The sequence below is a fragment of the Melopsittacus undulatus genome, chromosome 1, assembly GCF_012275295.1.
Source record: "Melopsittacus undulatus isolate bMelUnd1 chromosome 1, bMelUnd1.mat.Z, whole genome shotgun sequence".
NCBI classification, from domain to species: Eukaryota; Metazoa; Chordata; class Aves; order Psittaciformes; family Psittaculidae; genus Melopsittacus; species Melopsittacus undulatus.
The window spans coordinates 48,174,582-48,186,647 of NC_047527.1; the positions used below are offsets into that span (position 1 = coordinate 48,174,582).

Sequence of the window (12,066 nt, forward strand, 5' to 3'; positions counted from 1 at the left end):
AACAAGGATTCCCTAGGTGAACATGTCCTTTTAAGAGCAGTGTCTCAGCAGTCCATACAGTTTCCTTCTCTGCACTGCCCTCAATGCTATGCAGAGATTTAATTTTGTTATTTTCATAAGTTGTAACATCCTGAATGACCAAGCAGCCTTTTTTGCAGCTGGATTTGCCTATCCCACATTGCCCTTTTAGTCCTCATCATACTTGTAGTAAGAGTGGGTAAAGCCCTTCCCAAATCTTAGTTTGCAAAGCCAAGCCATCAATCCCATCACTTGAGCCCATGGCAGGATTTGAAGTACCAAAAGATCAAAAGGGTAGCCCTAGAGAAACTGAATATTTGCTGGTGGCTAATATTCCCATCATACTGGTGTTTTAAGAGTTAGAAGATTAAAGATGATCACTTGTTGCTTTCACCAGACATTTACTCAGTCAGAAAAACAAAGGAAGAAGCATTTAAATAAAAGTTTGCCCTTTTGCTTGGTGGTGCATATTTTGTATGTAGGCACTCCCCCACCAGGGTAGACAGACACATTAAGCAAAAATGTCGTGCATTTCAAAAAAGGAAAGATGGAGATTCCTCCAAATCTGTAGAGCCTGAAGGCTGGAAAATTCCTGGGAATTGTTGCTACTAAGAGGGCCCAAGTTCCTGGAAATACAAGTACTCGAGAGTTCTACTTGGATCTGGGAGAACTTTTTTAAACCTCCCAACTAGCTCTGTGTGACAGAGTTCAAATGCCAGAGGGGGAAGCAGCCAGCATATGTCTGTTTCCTGACTATCATGAGCTCTGTAATAAAAGAAGTTGTTATGATGCATGTCTATCCACTGGCAACTGTTGCTTAAGCAGGATCCTCTGTACATGAGCAAAGAATACTCTAATGTATTCCTTTCCCCTTTTTTAACCAAAGGCAGGAACTGGCTAGAATCAAGGTCAGAGAGAAATCATTAAACACACTAGAAATGTGGAAAGTATCCTAAATGAAAAGCCAGGCAGCTGTAAAGGCTTAAAGGAATGTTAAACTAGTAATGCTCATGTAATTGCTGTTCCCCTGCTTGTAACAGTGAGTAATTTTTTTCCCCCTGTGTTCCACTGAGCATATTGCTTTGTCCCTCAGGTGATCTCTTCAGTGCCTTGGACTTCCCATTCCTGTACTTCTACAGGTTTCATAGCAGCTGCTGTGCCAGGTAAATTCTCTATAATAGGACATGCGAATGTTTCCAAAATAAGAGATCCTACTGACTTCCAGCCTTGACTCTCAGTTATAAATTTCAGAGCATGCAAAACCTTCGTTATACTAGCTTCTGCTGGCATAAGCCAGTAAAACAGCAGAGAGCACATATCTGTGCGTATCTGTGGATATGCATTTAAAGGCTTGAGATCCAAATGTGCTGGAAGTATATGTGTTTATTTGAGTGAGTACATTCTGATTAAGGAAATTTCCAGTCATCAATGAAATAATTTTTACCTAATGTAGCAAAGCTTTGATACATAGCGTCTCTTAAATGCTTCTCAAGTCGGATTAGCCCTTGTAAAACTTGCTGTTTGCAGAGATTACAAAGTATTAGTCTTTAGCAGTATATGGGTGTACATGGATTTATTTGCCTGTACATCTTGTTATTTGGCAGAATGCTTTTTTGGGGTAAAAGGGAAAAGCTTTAACAAGTGTTCCTTTATTTTGAGTAGCAAAAGTTCACTGACCAATAGTGTAATTCTCACAGGACAATGTAAATATCATTCCTGTAGGTCTTAATTATAAAAACAAAAAATTATTCCAGTCTTTTGCCAAATGGAAGTATTTTCTTCTTAGAAGGGAAAAATATTTTCATGCAAACTCATGGCAAAAAATATTTCCTGATTGTTAGGGATTTTCTTGCTTGTCTCTGGATTTTTCATTAGAAATGGATATTAAAAATTAGTGTTAAGTAATTGCCCTATGTATGTATTTTTTTTTTGTATGAGAGTGGCTTTTTTTCAAGGGTGGACTATCCACACTACAAGTAACTTGCAGTTAGGTATTAATGAATAAATAGTTCCATGGTAGGTAGGTGAAATGTATCTCCTCTTGAGGGTAAGGTCTAACTGCAGGCACTAATGGGCATCTGTCTAGCCCAGATGTTTTTCTTTTTCAGTTTGTTAGAATTTTACTGCTATTGTAGCCTCCCACTTCTGTTTCCATTGCCCTGGCTTCAGTACATGTATAGTAGATAGCACTGTACACTACAGCAGGTAGAATAGTTAGATGGAGAAACAAACATCTCAATTGCTCTCCTATATCTTGTAATGTAGTGTCCTCATAGACACAAAGGATTTGGAGGAAGACTTACACAACGTAAAATAAATGTAACTGATGTAGCTAAATCTGCTACCTGAGCAGGATGTCTGAAGCAGTCGTAAGTGCTAAGTGCTCCATTTATTTAATGAAGTAAACTGGTGTTGTGACATCAGTATTTGAGGTATTCAGTTAGCTGTTTCACTCTTTATTTTTGAATTACACAAAACAGCTTCACATCACTCTTGATTAAAAGCCCTTCTCAGCAGGGCAGAAGATGTGGAACAAACTTAAGCTGCTGGACTTTCAAAAGTTTGGGCAATGCTGCTTCATTAAATGCACAGTTATCTGAGTAGAATGCTCTATGGAGCAGTACTTCATCCTCTGCAACAAGGAGGATTTGAGTTTGAGACTATCTTTTATCATCAAAGCAGCATTTGCTTTCTGGGCTTCAGGCACAGTGCATAGTCCTTTGGGGTTTCACATTATGGCTTGGTAGAAGAAACGCTAGTACCTCCAGGGTAGTTATCTTACTCTGCTCTACTGATGTGGTTGAGACACAACTCTGCCACAGGTACTGAGCAGGGAGCAGCACTTAGCTGAGGTGCTGGAGCCCAGCATGGAACTTCTGACATGAGGAGCCACCATCTTCCACCCTTCCTGATGTTGCAGAGAGGGTACCAACTGCATTGAGTAACTATTCAGAACAGCGTAGCCTCTTTGAATACCAAGGCACTTTTTACCCCACCACCTGTATGCTGGGTTGATCCTATCTCCTTTCTCATGCAGCTTCCCACAGTACTTTGTAATCCCGTTCCTCTCAACCAGCCACACAGTAATTTGTGCCTTACATATTTGAAGTCTTTTTTTGTTCCCTGCTTGCTGGTTTATGCTTTTTCACTGGTTCACAACCAGTGGGTTTGTATATCAAAAGTGAAATGAAATCCAGAGCCAAATCTTGTAATCTCTATGAGGTCCAGTGAGATGTGGAGCATTTTCCTTGAGAGTAGTCTTGGCTTCAGGAGCATTGGGGACTACTGTCCTATGTGGCTTGAGAATCAAAATTCCCTCTATCATCAGCAGAGAGCTTTGGGATATTCTTTTCCCAGCACTACTGAGTCATCTGTCTATTTGTTATACAGTAGAGATGTATTTGACTTCCTAATTGGAGTTAGGCTTCATGAAGTTTAAACAGCTTGAAAGCTTCAGGCAGAAACTTTCCAGTGGTTATGTTTTTTTCAGGTCAAGGCTCTGTGGAGGTTGAAGTGAGTTAGTTGCCAAACATGTGTGGCTCCTGTTGAAATTAGCGTTGCCTTTATTCAGAGCCATTTCAATGCCTGAAGTTAATATTTCACCTCATGTTTCCAATAATCTCTACTTTTCTGCTTATGCAAGTGCATTAGAGACCAGCCATAAGAGCATCAGACTTACTTTACTCAGACTTTAGTCATTGACTGAAAAAAACCTGGCGCGTACTGGACATCATGTAAGCTCTTTCTCCACCAGCTTGCTTTCTGCAAATGGATTTAACACTGCAGTCCTGCATTAGAAAAACTAAGATGCCTGTAAAAGGTTGCTTGGTTGAAATTGAGAGACATTATTAACAAGCTTTCCCCATCCCTTGCAGTGGTCTGTTGGGATTCTTTCTGATGTTGCACACAGTGAAGCTAAAAAGCAGCACAACCTCAGGGCAATATGCAGCATGGAGTTTCCTTGCAAAGGTAAGAGAAAGACTGTCACAGGAACACAGTGGATCTGTGCTTTTCCCAGGAGAGCTGAGGAATTTCTGCATCTCTGTTGCTATTCCTGTTTGACACTCCTAGCGCCTGTCTGTGCAACCTACAAGTACACTTGAGGTAACAAACATAAGCCAGGATTGTTAGCTGAGATGAACTATTGTACATGGACTGAGGTTTAATGGAAGTGGGCTGGTTACTGCAGCTAAGGTTCTGGCCTACTGAATCGCAGTAATATAAATCTATACTTTCCAAAGGTGTTTTGGAGAAGAATACTCCTTCTGAGAGTGTGTGCACCAGCCATTGCTTCCAGTGTGTCTTCCCAGAGCCAAGAATTAAAACTAGTTCCCAGAAGTTCAGTACCAGAACTCTCACTGTTACCATTGCAAAAGAGAGTGGTGGATGTCATTTGCCTTGACATTAACAAGGCTTTTGACAGCATCTTGCACAATGATCTTATATCCAAATTAGACTGTTACAATTAGATGTGTAAAAAATGTGGCTGGATGATCAGGCTCAGAAGGTGGAGGTTAATGATTCCTTGTGGAGTCTTGTGACCATTAGAGTAGCACAGGGATCTGTCCCGCAACCTGTCTTGTTTAACATCTGCATTGAAGAATCAGAGGTGATAGAGTGTACTCATGTTTGGAAGGGACACCAAACTGGGAGGACCAGTCAATAGTGCTGAAGGAGAGGACTGCCTTTCATAGAGACCTGGACAGGCTGGAGGAATGGACCAACAGAAACCTTACCAAAATCAAAATGGACGGATGTGAAGCCCTGTACATGGGAAGGAAGAGCAATAATGCAGGCTAGGAAGAGCACGTGGCAATAGTACAGGCTGGAGATTGGATGGCTGAGAAACAGTTCTGCAGAAAAGATTGGGGATTTTGGTAGACAGCATGCCAAACCTGAGCCAGCAGCATGCCTTGGCAGCTAAGAAGGCCAACAGTATCCTGGGTTGTACTAAGTTTGCTTAGTTGTACTGCATAGGCAGTACATAGGCAGTAAATTCCTGGAAGTAATCATGCCCCTCTACTCAGCACTTGTTAGACCACATCTAGAGTAGGGAGCCTTGTTTTAGGGCCTCAATACAGGGAAGAGATGAATAAACTGAAGCAAATTCAGCAGAGGGCTGCCAAGAAAGTCAGGGGGCTGAAGCATTTGCCTTATGAGGAGTGGCTGCCAGACCAGGCTTGTTCGGTCTGGAAGAGAGACAGGTTTGGAAGCACCTAACAAACAACAGCCACCCAGTAGTTATGGAGAAATTGCCAATAAGACAGATCCAGGCTATTCACAGTGCTGTGTGGGAGGGGATATGTAAGATAACACGCATAAGTTGTAACGAGAGGTTCAGACTGGGCATAAGGAAAAGCTTCTTCACCCCAACAAGTTAGGGAGGGCAGAGGTTGCCCAGGGAGGCTTCTGTCTTCAAAGGTTTTCAAGACCCAAATGCACAAAGCCCTGAGCCAACCAGGAATTATCCTGTGATGTGTGGATTTAGGGTCTGGTTGTACTTAGGTTTCAGTTATTAATAGCTTATTTGGTTTCAGTTATTAATAGCTGATTTGTTAAATTACCAGTGGTAAAGGCAGTTAGAAGAGCTTGTCAGACTCCTTTTGCCAGGTTAGATTTACTCATTTTCTCTGGTTAAATTTTACCTAGTTTCACCACTCTCAGCTAGGTCATCTGAAAGCCACAACCTTCCTATGTAGTTTGTGATCATAGCTTTTTTAGTGCAGTGAAGCTCTTACCTTACCAGGAAAAAAAAAAGAAAGCAGGATTGCATAATAATATGCTTGTTTAGAAACTGGACTCAAATGAATGCTTGGTTTTCCTGGGGATAACAAGAAGAGAATGTTGTGGCCTGTTTTGTACTTTGCAAGCTCTTCCACACTATACAAGTCCCATAGATTTTCTCACCAGTTTGAATTTCTTCCAAGCATTCTGACTGTGTGGATTTTAGTTCCATAGCTTTCTTCTTGGTCCTTGGTAGCAAGTCAACTGATCTAGAGCTTGCTTTTGCATTTATTTTGTTTTTCTTTTTTAGCATTCTGGGTTGGAGATGGAAATAGCTGGCTCTGCTGGTAGGTGTTGTGCATGAGGAGAAATGGTTCTACATGTGGTATTCATGACCTGTCTGAAAAAATTGCCAGCAAAGATGTGCTGTGAAATATATTTTAAGCAGATTTGGTCCTTCCTAGGTGAAGTGGATCAGAGCCATAAAGTCTGGACTGGATCAAAGCTTTCCCAAAGTTTCTAGATTTGTACGGTTTCGGCCAACTCTAGACATAAGTTAGACAAAGTTTGTTCTAGCCACTGTTGTCAATGAAATGACATGCCTTTATAGCAACTAAAAATTTGTCCCTGTGCCACTGTGATAATTTAATCTGTTCTTCAGCCTTGAAAGTCTGTGTCTGCTAATGTGTGTGGTTTAATTATCTTGCTTGGGAAGGTTTTTTTTACAGGACAAATTAAGCCTTTTCGTGTTGTTGCTTCTAACCCAGTGCTCAAATTGTATGTCTTGTCTTGAGTTCAAAGAGGGGAATAAGTAATAAGGACATGAGATCTGTCTGTAGCACTTAAAACTCTAGCAGAACTAGCAGTTTCCCTGATGTCTTTCGCCAGTGTTTTAAAGCTTGCTATAAGAATGATTTTGGGGCTCAGTCACACCCATCTGAGACAGCATGAGGAGCACAGAGGAACTGCTGCTCCAAGTGCTGAAATGCAGCTGATTTGGGGTTAGAAGTCAGCAAATTCTTGAAAAATTCTGAAACACTGTAGATCAGTTTTAGAAGAGGAATCAAAAGAGACTGCAGAGACAGACACAGATAAGCAGAGAGAGAAGGAGCTGAACTGGAGCTTGCTGGCAAGGGTGTGTGGCTGAGCTACCAGCTCCTGCAAAATTGTCACAAGCTATCTTGTAACTGTAGGGAGCTATAAATCTTCCTATGGAGTAGTTAAGAAGAGCTCTATCTATCTGATCAGTAATGCTGCTTCCTGCAGGTGTTCATAAGTGTTAAAACTAGATACTAATCCAGCTCAACGTTGCCAGGGTATGAGGGCTGTCTCAGTCACATCTTAAATCAACATATGTGCAGAAAAGCAGTATTTAACTAGCACTTCAACAGTCTGTTTGAATCCAAGTCTGTGACTCCCTTTAAAAAGAAGGAAGGAAGTTAATGTGGATAAAGAATAAAGATAGAAAGTATTTGAATCTGGACTTGCAGAACGAGATCCAGTGGAAAAAAAAACCTCCGGTCACAACAATGGCTTTGCGTTCCCACATGAGCATTTTTCTTGGATTGAGTAGTGCCCTAGATCATTCTCTTAATATCTCAAACTGACTGGAGTTTTCACCAGCAGTTGGAAAGGAGCAGCACTTGAGGCCAGAATATGTTTATCTTGCAAGTGAGCCAAGAAAGGAGAATGCTGTAGTCCTCAGACAGCAGTACAGGCCTCTGGGGAGGTGCAGAGAATTAGAAAATCTGTTTTCCATTTGGGTGCTTTGTACCTATGTGACTGATGAGCTGGGGCTGAGATTGTTGCCACCACTTCATTCTTGTTAAGTGCCAATAGACAAATAAACTAAGCATGAGATCTGATTGGGCCTGCTTTGCAGATTCAAGAAGACATTCTTTCTGAAGCCCACATATTTGGCCTTCCTGCCCTCTAATTTTTCATTCACTTAAAACTGGAGCTGGGTCGTAACTTGTTTTTATGATACTTTGGCTGTGGCAACTTAATCAATGTATGAGGTTTTTAATTCTTCCCCTGTAATGATCTCTGACAGCTTTCATGTCAAAGCTTTGCTTTGTGCAGAGACAGACAAAACACAGGTTTCATATGTGTATATAGTCCTGTGTGATATTTATAGTGACAAATGCTCTCTGCACTTTTGCTGTGAAAGCAAATATTGTGTGTGGTAGTCATAACTGTATAGTTTCATAAGAATTGCCAAAAAATCACTAAAGTGATCTCTAAAACAACAACAAAAATGCTTTTAAGAAGCCCAAGAAATATGGACTACTTTGTCACAGCACATATTTAATCCCCAGAAGAGCACGGATTTGAAGCTGTGCTGAGATTTCTTGTTTTAATTTGAAAGCTAAGTTAGTATCATGGGTCATGTACTGGAAAGAAAAACTGGAGATGCTCATATATACAGATAAAAGCATCTGGTGAGAATGCTAATGAGTTCTAACAATGTTGTCAGTGAATTTGTTTAGATTAAGGCTGCCAATCTGGTGATAAAACTTGTTAGAGTCTCTAGATGTTAAGCAGCAGAAATAATTTAAATCATGAATAGAAGGGAAAAAATGCTATTTCATAACTTTTCTTCAGCAACATATTAGTTACTTATGGATTAATATTCCTGTATCATGTTTAGTGTTATCCCAATAAACTTTGTAGTAGGGAATTCAGCTTGTTTCCAATACGAACCTACTGAGATAGCTTGTTATAAAACCAAAGAATAAATAAGAAGTTCAGTGGATATTGTGTTTTTTCTTTCTTCCTCTCTTATCTGAGGAAATGAAGTTGGATAACTGAAACCAAGTGTCATTGAGTTTTACACTGTTTTTCTAATGGCTGGAAGAAAATTCAGGTTAATGTGATCAGGAACATGCAACTCTTATATATGGCCATCCCATGCACTTTTATGTAACCTACAGTGTATCTGAACAGTGTTGAAGGCTCCCTGGTACATAAAAGCATCTCCTGACATCTGCTTTGTTCCTTTGTTTGTTAATTTTAGAAGAGTTTGCCCCAGGTCACCCTATATTTAATGATGGCTGCCAGATACTATGAAAATAATTTTGCACAAGCATGTGAAAGAGTATCTTATCCATGGGTCCCATGTACCTAACTGTAGCCCACTGCACTTACACCCCAGCAATTTTAGTCTTCTCCCAAAATATATAATGGCTATTCAGAATGCCTCCAGTAGTCTTTGATTTTGTATTTTGTGTCTGTGTATCTGCTTCTTTGGTCCCCATGGTGTCTTGAAGAGTATGGATAGATTAGCCCCATCTTCATGTCAGCACAAAAAATGGATGATACCCCTCTTAAAGACTGGAAAAGTACTGATGGTTTTTATTAAAGCAAAAATTATCTTTTTCCTGCTTCTCATAAAATGGAGAGGCCACAATTGTGAGTCTTCTGAGGCTCCTAGCCTGGTTATATTCACTGCATCTCTCTTCACAGATAGCAGTTCACATGAGAATTTTATCTGCTGTAATTCCAGGGGCAAACCAAGCAAGAGAAATATATGCTTTTACACGTTTTTGCAGTCTTACAGCTTCTGCTAAAGCATGTGCTCCCATTTGTATACCTCTTAATTCCTCTGTCACTGCTACTTAGCATGTAAGTACTATAAAATGTTCTAGTCCAGAATGTCAGCTCATTCGTTCTGCCGAGGGTTATTTACTTGCAGACATAAGTGCTACTTTAAAGAGTCCTGCCACTGGTATCTTCTGAACCAAATGGCTCTCTCCTTGTTCACCTCTGCCCTGATGGGAAAGGGTTCTGGATTTTAAAAAATCTGTTTAAAATTTGTATATCGTAACCAAAAAAATAATGTGTTTGGTTATCTGGCACTTGCTCACTCGGTTATATTGTAGACTGAAGTAGCGTCATCTTTGCATGCTGCTGTGCTGTGCTCAGACAAAAGTGACAGTGAGATTCTTGGCTGAAAATCACATTGCTTTCTTGGCTTGAACCTCATAAAGCTTTATGCAGAAATGTCATAAACTCCCACTGGAGTTCCATAAACACAGTGTGTTTTCGTTCAGCAAAGGTCCTGCACTGTGTTCAAGGCTGTCTCAAGACAGCTCACCCGACCTGGAAAAACTGCAGCTGCAAGCTCAACCCCTGGGGGAGAGGGAAAAGTGCGTGCTAGACCTGGCTGGACTCTGCTGGTTGGTGTTCTCTGTGGCATTACTGTGGTTTGAAGGTCATCTGAGAGAGGGAGTTTCCATGACCCTAAAGCTTCCAATTATGCCAAGAAGGGGGAGTTCATAAGAGTAGGAGTGAGCTTCTTCCATCTACACACCTTTTATGCATGTGAATGTGCACACACATATGTGTAAAGATAGTTAAAAATGGTAAAAAGTCCTTACCAATTTGTGGTTGGTCCTCACTGTATGAAATATGTACGTTTAGTCTTGATTCCTGTAAGTCACCATGGGGACAATATACTGATAACTTGGAAAGGAAGATGTGTTTCTTAGCTCAGCTTGACAAGCAGATAAGGCAATCGGTGTGCTCTTAACTGCATCTTAAGGGTCTAGAAAAAAGACCAGTTGCTGAAACCTTAAAAGTATAGGTATTTGGGTAGTTTCCATGGGAACAGCTTGATAGTTACTTTGTAGCATCCAACACTAATTATACCATATAATTGTTGGGAAGACATCGGTCTCCATAACAACTCCATTATGGGTGACATGACCACTGAGTGTAAGTGGCACAGGCTCCCCGAGCCACTAATGCAATATAAGGAAGCTGTCTTGTAAGAATAACTGAGACTTGCTGGAGATTTTGAATCTCCAGGTAATGGAAAAAATTAATACATGCATTAAGAGGCATTGTATAGAGTTGCAGTTGTGTATCCATTAAAAATGGCAGCTACACAGCTTTTGAGCATGACATGGTCACACAAGTAAGTACATAAAGTTATGTGTTATGACTTGGGGGTAGTGTCACAGCACAGTTTTCACCTGTGCTTGATACAGTAAATCCAGTCTCAGCAATGTCTAACAGACATTGATAGATTGAGCCCTAAGATGCTCTGAATTAATTTGTTTCCTTTTTTCCTTCTGATATCCATGTGAAGTATATCACGTACTGTTGATATTGTCATTCTCTTGAACATAAAGCTAACTTCACTAACCTGGAGTATTGCCTTTGGAATTTGGAAGGTACTTTTTCACCCTTACCCATGACAAACAATCTCTATATACATGACAATAGAAAAATGAGCTTAAAAATCTAACAAGCCTGTCAAGTCTAACAGAATTTTGAATTGCAGAGGATGCAGATTCATTGGTTCCTCTGAAAAATGAATTGCTAGTCTCACATGTTTTTACTTGGTCTCGTGGGGTTGCTTACATATGGAGGGGCTGGGAGGTGAATCTGAAGTGTGACAAAGAGAAGACAAAAGAACGAGAACTGTTTTGGAAATCATTTCCATCGCTAAAATACTGGTGTAAATGCCAAAATTATATGGAAGAACTGTGCCCTATATAACACACTAATGTAGAAGGTTTCAAAGCTAGCTAATTCTAGGCTTCCAAAAGTGAGCAAAAATAGCCACATTCTTCTCCCATACTGGTTCCCTATTCCTTTCAGGATTGGGATCGTTAGCTGCCTTTTGATTCTTAAAAAACCTCCATGGGTGAAATTTCTCCAGACTGCCTCACAAATCTTGAGCTTCATCATTTACCTGTCCGATAGGTGCTTGGTGTCACACTCCAGGTTGCTTTCTTTCTTATGTTAGTGAACTGCTGATGTCTGAAATGGGTCTCCCTGTCTTTCTTTACCTTTCTCTCCCCAACTCAGAACCAATCTTTACAAAATCTCAAGAGCTCTCATTTCTTAACCCCACTCTGTACACCAGTTCAAGGATTAGATTTGACTTTCAACAAAGTCAGCAAACAGCCATAGTGCTCTGGGGGAGGCAGACTGAGTGGCTAATGTCCTGTCCCTGAAATATGTGGTGCTTGGGGAAATCACACAGGCTTCCAACAACCTCAGGAGATTACTGTGAGCTGTTTTTTGTCCTGTCCATGGCTAGCATGGAGAGGAAGAGGGCAGAGTCCAGTTTTTCTCTCTATGCATGTTTCTGTGGGTGGCTGTCCTAAGAGCACAGAAGGGAATGAGTCTTCTTGCAGAGGCTTCCCCACCCTATCTGAGGGAATGGGATGCCAAAGACTGTAGTCAACTATAGTCACTCTCTCACTGTCTTCCAATGAGGGGCCACTGAGGCCCACAGTGTGTAACCTCATGACATTGCTCATAAAAGCCATCATTCAAAATGGATTAGTTATGTTAATGCTTTAAAACACA

The 12,066-nt window shown here is 40.7% G+C and overlaps 1 protein-coding gene across 2 annotated transcripts in view; it reads left to right on the plus strand.

Moving 5' to 3' along the window:
- The window catches only part of TMEM241 (transmembrane protein 241), a 55,877-nt gene that overhangs the window by 26,272 nt on the left and 17,539 nt on the right, over window positions 1-12,066 (plus strand). For both annotated transcript variants that reach the window (XM_031052939.2, XM_034066605.1), the window contains exons 12-13: window positions 1,112-1,181; window positions 3,894-3,987. In XM_031052939.2, the coding sequence (XP_030908799.2) occupies window positions 1,112-1,181; window positions 3,894-3,987 (164 nt within the window). The remainder of the gene's footprint in view (window positions 1-1,111; window positions 1,182-3,893; window positions 3,988-12,066) is intronic.